The sequence below is a fragment of the Poeciliopsis prolifica genome, unplaced genomic scaffold (genome assembly GCF_027474105.1).
Source record: "Poeciliopsis prolifica strain line A6 unplaced genomic scaffold, Auburn_PproV2 SCAFFOLD006, whole genome shotgun sequence".
Classification (NCBI taxonomy): domain Eukaryota; kingdom Metazoa; phylum Chordata; class Actinopteri; order Cyprinodontiformes; family Poeciliidae; genus Poeciliopsis; species Poeciliopsis prolifica.
Window position 1 is genome coordinate 2,266,329 of NW_026562381.1, and position 11,876 is coordinate 2,278,204.

The following is an 11,876-nucleotide window of genomic DNA, read 5'->3' on the forward strand; positions in this document are numbered from 1 at the left end:
ACAAGAGTAAAATCATTTGGTAAAACATCTACTAAAAGTACTGAGTAACTAATAGTATTATCAGTCATTTACTATTTAAACATGACATCATCAGATGGACCAGCATATGGAGTTAAGTGGAGATTTTGGTATTTTAAGAACGAAAATTGCAATAATTCATACAAGCAGCAAAAAATAGCTTATAGGCAAAAGAAAATGTTTCCAAATCAGTTTCTCAAAAAAACAAAAAAAAAAAATAAAAATACTTATGAAACTTTAACAAGAACTGCAGGTGTGTCTGTATCTGGTGAATTTTTGGTTGAAACATGTTTGTTTTTCATCCAGTGGGTGGAAAATCCAGAAATTTTACTCAAGTAAGAGTAGAAATACTTTATAATCAAATTACTCAAGTAAATGTATTTGAGTAAATATAACCAAACTTTGAATCTTTGGTTCTAGAAACTTCAATTAAAGAAACTAAAAAATAAAACAAAATGGGACATTAAAGGTTTCCTTGAATAATAATAAAACACAATAATGAAATACAATATTTTTGTCATCTTATTTACAACCATGAACACTTTAAGCCTGCTGGAGTTTCATAGAAACATCTGAGGTTTCTACTTGCAGAGTGACGTCAAGCTAAACCCACCAGCATGTTGTTTAAGCCTCATCTCATTTTCAATATCGGCCCCCACCTACTCCAGATAATTATGTTCCTCTGTAATATGAACATCCTGAGCTAACGACCCTCGGAGCGCTCGGCGTATCAGCTTTTTCCGCTCTGTGCTCCCGGCCGGACAAAAACTCCTTCTGTGCAGACTCAGAGGAGAGCAGGAGGCCATTAAACGATCGGGCATGAAGATAGGAGGAGAGCCGCTGCCTCTGCTGCACACAGCAAACGGATTCGACCCGACAGCTGCACACACCCAGTCAGTCAAGTACAGGCTGAGTTAACACTGCAGTACTTTGTGCCAAGTCATCAATCTGGAAGTGTTGGCAAAAAAACTCAGGAAAAATGAGGAATAATTAAGAAACAGGTGAAAATGAGTGTAAGCGCTGATTTAAATGCTATAAACATAAAAAGCAGAAGTGCTGAGACATGGAAGCTGAAGAGGTTTATCTACAGCGAGGTAAAGGTGGGCCACTCAACACATTAAATATTAATCAGCTGTGAACCTTGAGTCAGATAGGGACATGAAAACATGCACTTACTGGTAAAAAAAAAAACAAAAAAAAAATCCACTGCTTTTTACCGAGTGCACTGTTAAAACAAACTGTTAGAATTAACCAGTTAAAATGCTGTTAAACTTACAAACATCTTAGTTTGTTAGATCTAAATTTACATTCCTGAGTATAAATTATGTAAATTTAACAGCTAAAATACGTTCAAATAAACTTGCTACCTTCTGTCTAACAAAGGAAACAAAAACATCTAAATTAGATTGTGGCTAAGACACCAACAGGTGTCCGCATATCAACAAATCTGAATATGTGTTTATATGGAAAAATCTACTTGTTTGCAAGCAAACAAAGGGCTAGGGTTAGTTTGTTTTTAGTTTGTAATTAAATGTTTACAGCTCTTCTTTGTGTTTGATCTTATTTTGTTTAAAAATATGTTTCAGCAGCAAATAATAACCAATGAAATATTTCCAGATTTGATCAAAAATCTGTGTTGAATCCCACATCAAATTATGCTTAAGGCCCCAAAAAACCTTGGACTGGCCCTGATGACACATGTAAACACATTGAATTATTATTTTTGCTACTTTTGTAAAGATATTTTTTCAAGATTTTAGTTTGGGCTTTTTTTGTTGAGAAAAAATATATCAAATATAAGCTACTAAGCCAAATATTTACTCAACAAAGTAGGTTTTTGTGAAAAATGCAAACAATTTAAAGAGAAATCTGAAATGTCATATTAAAGTTAATATATTTTACACTAAAGGAAGTAAAAAAATAAAATAAAGGAATTTCAAGCAAGTTTTGTTGACTCGGTTCGACTTGGGTCTTTAAAATGTAAATTCAAATTTATGGGTTCATATAAATAATTCATAACCAATGAAATCAAAAATTTCTACATCAGATAATCGATTGATAATTGTTGGTAACAGCGAGAAATGTTAAAACCCTGAACATAAGTTTAGATAAATCCAGATTTATGACTTCGAATGGGCCCTGAACAATCCATAATCAAAGGTATCTAACATTTCAATCAACTAATTGATTGGTAAGAAATTACATTGGTTGCAAAGTATTGGTATTGATTGGTAAGTAATGTTAACGATTGGAAATGGTACAACACAGAGCAAATGCTGTAAGAAGAATGTGCTCTCAAACCCAGATTTACTGCTAACATTTTAATCGATTAATCAATTAGTCTACAATATCAGTTGGAAAAGTGAAACTCTGAAAGAAAAGTGCTTGTTCTTTGGTTCTTAAGCTGTCAAATGTTTGCAGATAAATCCAGATTTACGCCTTGAAATGGGTCCCGTTTAACCCATAATCAAAAGGAATGTGAAAAAGTAAATGACCAATCGATTAGTCAGTAAGGACAACCATTGGAAGCGGAGTGTTGACTCCGTGACCTCTGAGGTGAACTGCTGTGACTTACTCGAACGCGAAGAAGAGGGAGCAGGTTCCGACGATGAGGAACAGGGTCAGGTAGAAGATCCCCTTCTGCCGGGCCATCATCACCCTCCCGTCGCAGCAGAAGGTGTTCTTCCCGGGGAGCTTCTCCCATTTCCGCACCTTTCGCGTTATCATAACCGCCGACATGCTGGCTGCTTTCTCCTAAATCTTCACTTCTTCAAACTGGGACAAACAGAATCGGGTCAGTGGTGGAGAGGTTCGGTCAAAACAGGCGGGTTGCTCGGATGTTAAAGACTTCCGCTGCATTTTGTGTTTGTTTTATTTTTTCCTTTTTGGATTGTGGCTGTCACATCGTTGCTGCTTCCCACTCCATCTGACTGCAGAGTGTTTTTATTCCCTTTCTCCTCAGGCAGGTCTTTAATCCCTCCGGTCCAGATGATTAGAAATCCATCCGAAACCACTGCGACAGATGTTTCCCACTAGAAAGAGAGGAAATCCAGCCGTGGTTGTTGCAGAGCGGACCTTGACCGCTTGACTTTCACATCATCTCGATAAAAATAATAATAATGATGATAATAAATGGAGCTGCAGCAGAAACAGCCCCGCTGCAGACACAGAACCCCGGGCTGAGAATAGGATGCAGTCAGATCAACCGGATCATCGTAAAAAACTGGAATAATCTGATTTTTTGAGCAGAAATGCGCTGCGCTGTGAACAGCTCCGGTTTTTTTCCTGCAGGATGAGCTCTTGGTTTTAGTCAATGGCAGCAGGAAACACGCCTAGATTGAAATGTCTTGTCTTAAAGGGCCAGCACAGGTGAAACAGAGGAACAAAGGAACAGATTCAGCTCCTTTCACAAAAGATTGAGAACTGTTTTACCATCATTCTGTGGAAAATCAACAACTAACTTTAACTCTAATACTGTTTTATTCATGTTAATTACTTAAATTAAGTAGTTTGCTTGTTTTATTATTGTTGTTTTTTTGACCAATGCTCAAAGCAAAGAGTCGTTTTTAACCGCATTATTAACAAATTAATTTCTTTAAAGCCATTAAAATCCTTTGTAAAAAGGCCCAGCTTAATAAAACATACTATATAAAATATATGTAGTTAAAGAGAAACAGTTATATTTCTATTGTAGGATGATAAATTCATCTTGATATATCTTCTTATAAAGATCTTTTTACATAAAACATTTTATTTATCTGTAATGTGTCTGTGTTTGCTTAAATCCAAGAACCAAGTGAAAGAATGTTTTTAATTTAGCATCAAAATCAACGGATTCAGTAAATTCAAACTTTCATGTCTTTTTCTATTTGTTTCATTTTAATGTGATATGATGCAGATATTGAACCAAACCACATAAAATCTGCTTTTGTTAAAGTTAAAAAATCCTGGCCAATTTCTACAATCTTTGATCAAAACTAGTAGGAGTCGCTGTGGAGGGTCCAAAGAGCATCATGCAGCTCAAAGTCGCAGGTAGTTGACCTATGACCTTTACACTGAGTGGCCACGTTTTCAAAATGCAAACTCTGTACAGTCAACAGTTCACATACAACATAGACATAGATTTATTCCATCCTATTATAAAGATACCAAGTAGTATCTGAGAAGTAAAACATCTGTATCCTGTTTCCTGTTTTGGTTCTTTATGTTTTTGACATCAACCTGCCAATAGGATCAAAATTAGCCACTTGGTTATAATCTTATGTGAATATGCTAATGTTCTTTCATGTGTATCCCTCCATTTTTTTAAATAAGCTGAACTGAATAAGCAGACAATGTCTTTAATAATTTAATTGTTGCTTATTGGGGGTAAAGAGACAATAAATATCAACAGATGGGTTTCAAAAAACAAAAAAGACAAACAACTCGTATTAACTGTGTATTCAAATCAACAAATCTGAATATGTGTTCGTATCGGTGCTGAGAAAGTCTACTAGCTCTGTGTAGAGAAGTTTGACCTCATTAGCACAGCAATCAAACTGGAATTCAGAAAAAAATTACATTTTCGCTACAATATACAGACTTTCTCAACCTCAAATCTCATTGCAGTTCTCATTGTCTTCCTCCCTCTTGGCAGCTATCTTATCTGTGTGTTTTCCAAACATTCATAGAACGATCTTTTTGTTACAGCAACAAACTTTATGTCTTTTATTGTGGTTGATGTAAAAAAAAACTTTATATGGCCTTGAGTTTGAGGAAGCTCATAACTGTGCTGTCAAAGGCAAATCATCCACAATCTTTAAAAATGTTTATGAAATAATAATATAACCTTTACCTGGATACAAAGCCTAAAGATACAATAGAGCTATAATGGAATGGTTTTGCTCAAAAGACACTAATTAGTTGAAATGGTCAAGTAAAGTCCATACTTAACATTCAAGCTAGGCCCCGTGTTAACAGTGTGGGTGTTAGCATCCAGCAATTGAAAATGTATGTGTTTGCACACATTGCAGATATATTTAAATAATCTCAGAACCTGGTAAAGATTACATATTTTTGGCCGGTGACACAACAACTATGTTCAAGTGAGACTTCCTCTTTGTACACAAGCTTCATTGTTTTAATTATATTCTCTACCTGCTAAACCTTTTTAAGATCTAGAAGATACGTCAAGCTCTATATTATTCCTGCAAGTATTTAAGTCTGTGTGTAACACTTATATATAACCGATTGTGAATATTAGTTTTCATAAGTTTTATATACAAAACAAGAAATAATTTGAAAAAGTCTCTTATGTCTGATATTGTTCCTTTTTAATTATTTATTTGTGTTATTTTTTTATTATTATTATTTTAGTCTTGAGAAGACCAAATGTTACTTTATTCATTTTACTTTCACTTCAGTGAATTAAAGTAGTACTCCTCTTACTTGTGTACATTTTTCCGTATTCTACCCACCTCTGTTACCACTTACTTGAGAAAAACTTTCTCTTAAGTAAAATGTCTGGATAGTTTTAAGTAGGTTTTATATAATAAAGCAGATAATGTGACACTTTGGATTTAAGACAATACTTAGTCGCCATCTACCGACATTAGCGAGAAATTGTCTAGTTGGTAATTACTTCTTGCTGTTTCAAGTTCTTCGTGTAATTTATTCTCAGTTTTGTTCTCCGTCCCAAAAGTAGATAAATAAAGCTTCAACTTATAAAATATAACATTCGCAAAGCAGCTAAACATGGGGCCAGCTAATAGCTAAACAGTTTGTCCGTCCTTCACAACAGTCCGACTGGAAACAAAAGCTTGATCAATGGCAGGTACTCCGTTGGCTGCATGTAGCGTTTTACTAAATAATAAAACACTTAAAGTAAATCCAAAGCGTGGATTTAGTTGCTCATGAATGGACGGTGTACCTTGTCTTCGTGTGTGTTGTTGTCAGGCACAGCAGTTCAGGTGAGTGTCTGTTTACGTCGAAAGCTGATAGCTTAGTAAGCTAACAGGTACCAGGAAGGAACTGGTAGAGCGTCAGAAGATTATTGTGTTTTTAAATAACGTTTTATTATTATTTATGACTTAGTATGATTTCTTTTATTGTACAGGGTGTATCTCCAGGCCAGGGGGATGTTCGACCAGAGTTTTAGCTTGGTTAAACAGCCAGACGGGACAGTCCTCCTTCCTATGTCACCATCCTGCCTCTCACAGCTGGATCTGCAGTCTGTCAGAAACTCTTTGTCTCCAATTGTTTGTGATCTCACCTGGAGTAAGGTAGCTACCGCCACTTCAATACCTCATTTAGGATTTCTGTTGTATTTACGGCGATCAGATGGACTGAGGTCCCCTGAAAAGTTTAAAAAACGTATAACTAATATTTGCACACCTGCTACATTGTTTCATTTCCCATATTCTGATATTTGAAAGGTATGGGTGTATCTGAAGACATCTATGTTGGGAAATAATATTGACAATAAATAGATTGTTTATTGCAGTCAGTGTACTAAGTCTACTGCTTTTTCAGTAATAACTCTTCAAATGGTGGCATGATGGTCTTTGCACAGAACCCATTTCCAACTGGTATAATTTCCAAGTGGCATAATTTTTGCTAGAAAACAAATCAAAATCCAGTAATTTGGTATTCTCCAGAAATTGCTGTGAAAGTAAAAAAAATTGTTCATTTGTAAGGATCCTGAACTTAACGCTGTGGAGTGGTTCTGATTGTTTCTGGATGATAATGCCGCACATTATTTTGCTTAGTGATTCTGGCAAGCTTGATTCACGTAACATGTTTTTATCAATACTGAGATGTGAAATTGGCTGTAGTGACGAGCAGCGCCACATAGAGCATGATTGACAGCACTAAGCCCTGCCTACTGACTGACTGGTTGTTTCTAGTTAGCACTAGGAACACTGGGAGAAGGCAGAGGAGCTCAACTTTTTCACAGACTGTGTCTCATAAAACTGTCATGACATGGTGACAGTTTCAACAAAAATATAAAATCATTTTTTTGTTTCATAAAAGTTACATATTGAAGCTTTAAGGTGTTTAAAATCTCTCCTTTTCTCTCTTTAGTCTCCTCAGTCAAAAAAGGAGAAGGGGAGAAAAACTGTAAATAAACTGGAGAGAGCCATCCAGGAGTTGGTGGAGTTTCGGGGTGACACATGGACGGAGGAGATGAGGAGCGATCTTCCTCTGAGCTTCCAGAGGCATGGAGACCTCGTCCTGCTGGGTGACAGCTGCTTTACTCTGCCGATGTGGGATAAAATAGGTACCGCCTCATTCACTTTAGTACAAATTGCAGAAAATGTGTTCATTTCGAATGTTCATCACTGGGTCACGCTGAACAGATGCCCAGAGCAGATAAATGTGTGTTTGTGCCATAACTTTCTCCAACTTAACAGAAACAAAACTGAAGTGATGATCTTTCTAGAATCAACACACAGCTTCAGTTATTATAACTAAGAACTACTAATAAGGCCTGAAACCTGGGAGTAGTGATGGACTCTGACCTGAATCTTCAGAGCCACAAAAAGATAGTTACAAAGTCGGCCTTCCAGGAATGATAATGCAGAAGAACATGTCCAGGATCAGAGGACTAATGTCTCAATAAGATCTAGAGAAACTCATCCATGCGTGTATCTTTAGTCTCTTTGATTACTGAAGTCCTCACATCTATCCTCCAGCTACAGCTGATCCAGAACGCTGCTGCTCATATGCTGACTAAAGCCAGGAAGATGGAGCACATCAGCCCAGTTTTAAAGTCTCAACACTGACGCTCTGCAGCTCAGAGAACAGACCTTAAAATACTCCTCCTCATTTATAAATCACTGAACAGCTTAGCAGCACAATACATTAAAGATCTGCTGTTTTCATGGCAACCTTCCAGGTCTTCCGGTTCCTTTCAGGAACTTAGAACTAGAACCAAACATGGAGAAGCTTCAAATCTGGAACAAACTACCAGAAAACTGCAAAACATCTGAAACACAGAGTTCCTTTAAATCCAGACTAAAGACCCAGCTGCTTAGAGTTGCTTTTAATTAATAACTGAAACATTAATCACCATTTTGATGTGTAACGATGACAAAATATAATGTTTTTTGTCACCAATTCTTTTCTGCTATTCTTTATTATAGCTTTGTCATTTCATGTTTTTTATGATGCAAAGCACTTTGAATTGCCTTGCTGCTGAAATGTGTTGCACAAATAAACTTTATTGATTGATCAGTTTCTCTGATGTAGGCGATCAGTTATGGAGTGCAGTGACCAAAGAGCTGAGGGCGAAGCGGCTTGCAAAGATGAGTCGAATATCCAGGGATGGATTCAGGTCTCCTGTGGTAACGATGCTGCTGGGCGACAACAGCTGGGTCAAGCATGTGGACAATGGCATCAGGTGCATATATATATATATTTTCTAAATATTTTATAGACATGCTCTTAATGAATAATCTGTTTTTGTTTCAGTTATGAGTTTGATGTTACCAGGTGCATGTTCTCAGCCGGGAACATCACAGAGAAGCTCCGTGTGGCCGGATTTGACTGCAGAGGAGAGACTGTGGTCGACCTATATGCAGGTAATAAAAGCTCAATGTGTTAGTCAGGGCTGGGAGATTAATCGATTTTAAGCCTGTTGGAATAAACAATAAATCAATTAATCGCATAAATTAAAACAAGTTCAATAATTTCCATTTGGATCATTTATTATTGTTCTCTTTTCTGTCTTTCTACCAAAAGGTGGATGATAAAAGTCTTCAACTCGTGCTTTATTGAAGGACAATGTAGTTTACAAAAACTTCATAATTCATTTTATTTGTTTTGTTGCAGTTCCAGTGATAAATGTTCATTAAAATATAAACTTTATTACTTGAAAATGGTCTCAAAACAACAATATTTTTATTTAGTAACTTCTGGGACATTTTATCGTCCAGCAAAATGTGACATGAGTATTGATGATTTAAGTTTTGGAAATAAGTATTTTTCTTCACCAATCTTCTTCTTCAGTCTCCATAGTTCAGTGACGTCAACATTGAAAATACATTTAATTATTCTGGCATTTTGCTGTGTAATCGTCCCATTTTTACCTCCTGTCAGGTATTGGATACTTCACTCTGCCATATTTGGTTCATGCGAAGGCCCGCCATGTTCACGCCTGTGAGTGGAACCCTGACGCCGTTGCTGCTTTACAGAAAAACCTGGAAGTAAACGGGGTGTCAGAGCGTTGCACCATCCATCAAGGAGACAACCGTCAAGTAAAGAGTCTTTGTTTGGCTAGTTTTGTTTTGCTGTTTGTATATTTTTTTTATTAATGTGTCCAATATAGCTGAATCAAATGACTGAATTTCCTCATCAGCCATTCATTTGATTCAGCTGCATTGGAGAAGAAAAACATCTAAAATAAGGAGGGGCTCAACTCAGTACCACCCCCTAGTGGTAATATTGGAAAACTAACAACGTGACTGAGTTGGAACAATTAACTTTTTTTGCCATCGAAATATAATATAATTCATTTATTTACTTAGTAGGATTTTTAAAATAATTTTTTATCTGTAGAATAAGTTGTTTGGCATCCCGCGTAAAGAGTATCAGCGGGCGTTTATTGCACCGTATATCATTTGTAATGAAAAATATATGTTTATGTTTTTGCCTGTGTTTTCTTTTCTTCCCAGGTTCAGCTGTGTAATATCGCCGACCGGGTGAACCTGGGTCTCATCCCGAGCTCTGAGGAGGGCTGGCCCGTTGCGTGTCGGCTGCTGAAGAAGACGACTGGCGGCATTTTGCACATTCATCAGAACGTCACCTCTCCTTTACCGAACGCTGCTGCTGCCGACGCTGCTCCTCAAAATGTTTCTGTAAAGAACGCTGACAGAGAGGCGTGGCGGGCCTGGGCCGGTGATACCGCAAAACGAATAACTTCTCTGTTCAAGGACCTCACTGGTGCATCATGGGAAATAAATATCCAGCACATAGAGCATGTGAAGTCTTATGCGCCTCATGTACACCATGTTGTGCTGGACTTGGACTGCAGACCGCCCTGAATTAACACCAAAACACAGAGAAGCAGTATTCCTACTGCATTTATTCCCAGGAGTAAATAAAATAAGGGTGCAGGGTCGGGAACGCTTTCATTTAACCCCATCAGGCCCGGTTTATTTTTTCAACAAGATACAGTAGCTTGTCTTAGGTCAATAATTCACCAATATTGATGGAAAAACTATGAGTTTCATTGGCAGATTATGTCACTTTTCCTCAGTTATAAGTGAAATAGTAGAACTAGAACTTTTTCATCAATTGTAAGGAATTATTTACTTGAAAAAAGCTACTATATATGTTGCTTAAAAGTTACTTGTAAATTAGTTTGTCTTATTTCAAGTGTACTAAGATATTTGGAGTAGAAATTAGACTAAAAATACTTGGTAAGATTTGTTTTGTTGAACGATAAATTGTCCCAGAAGTTATTGCAATAAACAATAATATTGTTGTTTTGAGACCATTCTCAGTTAAAAATGCAGTAACATTCTCAAAGATCAATAAACACTGGAACTGGAAGACATTTAAAATATCCAAAATAAACAACAAAAACAACAAATTAAACTAATTACTTAGTTTCTGTAAACAAAAGTGAAGCCAGTTGAGGCCAAAACACAAGACTGGAGATTTTAACATCCAGTTTTTGGTATAAGGAGAGAAAGAGAAGAGAAAAACAATAAATTGTGAAAATGTACATGATTGATGTTACTTTAATTTATCATGTCATTAATTGATTTATTGCTCATTGCAATAGGGGAGGTGTTTTTGAACCGTAAGCTCAGAAACAAAAGGAACAAAACACAAAATCCAAACAGCTAAGACCAGATGTCTCTACATTTTATAGCAATTAAAGCAACTATGAGAGTTTAAGAAAAAAAATATAAAACAATTTTGAAATCACAAATTAACCTTGAAATACTTACTTTTTTCTCTGCAGGGTTATGCTAAATAAGCGTTTGAACATATAGTCGAACTCTTGACTTCTTCTCAAAATAACTTCAAATCCTATCACTTGAAATAGTTTCCTAGCCTACCATGAACAAAAATGTATATATTTGATGTAAAGCAGACACTTTTTTCCTTCTGTGTTTTCTTAAACTAACCAGTAATAGACATCATGCAAATGATAAATTCAGTGAGTTTTTTATTGGTTTAAACCCTGAAAACTTTCATAGAGTACATGCATTTAGCACAATCTGCATCAGATTTGCTAAAAAGAGTTCTTCTCAAAAAACTGCAGACTTAAATCAGAACCAGAAGCGACTATCTCCTAAAATGTCAACTGAATTACACAAATTTCTCGTTCATGAATATTTAAATTCATTTAAGGTATCACTGTTTGAACTATAACAATTCAAAGAAAGGAAGTGAAAGGAGAATCTGTCCTCCATTATAGACGATTCTCTGCATGCTTTTATTAGCATGGATATAATGTGAATCACATGCTGAGACCCTCACTATAATCCTATCTGAGCTTGGTTGAGTAGATGAGGGAAGATTTGCTCTCAAAAAAGGGATTTTTTCTTCTCAACGATCTGCTAAAGCAAAAAGTTAAAGTTGTTTTAAAGAAAAAAAGAAGATTTGTTGGTAGCAACATTCTCAACATTAATTATTTCTGGTTACAAATTAGTTTATACTGATTAATATTACTGCTAAACTGTGGCCCCTTTCCTCTCTTTACTTCAAATTGAAGCTGACTTTCCTGGAATGCTTTTGTTTTTAACATTTTTATTTTAAATGTTTGTTTAAATTTTTAATACGTGCATTAGATTTAACTCTGGTTAGATTTGAAAATATGATAGATTTCTTGAAATTGAGCTTTTAGCATGTCTTACAGAAACAGT

The 11,876-nt window shown here is 36.0% G+C and overlaps 2 protein-coding genes across 2 annotated transcripts in view; one reads left to right on the forward strand and one right to left on the reverse strand.

The window, feature by feature from the left end:
- Positions 1-3,317, reverse strand: part of zdhhc9 (zinc finger DHHC-type palmitoyltransferase 9) — a 29,249-nt gene extending 25,932 nt beyond the window's left edge. Inside the window, exon 1 of the mRNA XM_055031210.1 lies at positions 2,594-3,317. Within this exon, the coding sequence (XP_054887185.1) occupies positions 2,594-2,757 (164 nt within the window). The 5' untranslated portion in view covers positions 2,758-3,317. The remainder of the gene's footprint in view (positions 1-2,593) is intronic.
- A 2,470-nt stretch (positions 3,318-5,787) lies between these two features.
- On the forward strand, positions 5,788-10,596 carry LOC129360794 (tRNA wybutosine-synthesizing protein 2 homolog). The gene is made up of 7 exons (XM_055031209.1): positions 5,788-5,966; positions 6,113-6,278; positions 7,081-7,276; positions 8,248-8,398; positions 8,470-8,579; positions 9,097-9,254; positions 9,672-10,596. The coding sequence occupies exons 1-7, from the start codon at positions 5,914-5,916 to the stop codon at positions 10,038-10,040; spliced, it is 1,203 nt and encodes a 400-aa protein (XP_054887184.1). The 5' UTR covers positions 5,788-5,913; the 3' UTR covers positions 10,041-10,596.
- The last annotated feature ends 1,280 nt before the right edge of the window (positions 10,597-11,876 follow it).

What these genes read in the sequence shown, in the direction of transcription:
- LOC129360794 (XM_055031209.1), top strand. Translation starts at nt 5,914, where the DNA reads ATGGACGGTGTACCTTGTCTTCGTGTGTGTTGTTGTCAGGCACAGCAG. An exon ending in CATGTGGACAATGGCATCAG is followed by an intron (nt 8,399 to 8,469) that starts GTGCATATATAT and finishes TTTTTGTTTCAG; the next exon opens with TTATGAGTTTGATGTTACCA. An exon ending in ATCAAGGAGACAACCGTCAA is followed by an intron (nt 9,255 to 9,671) that starts GTAAAGAGTCTT and finishes TTTTCTTCCCAG; the next exon opens with GTTCAGCTGTGTAATATCGC.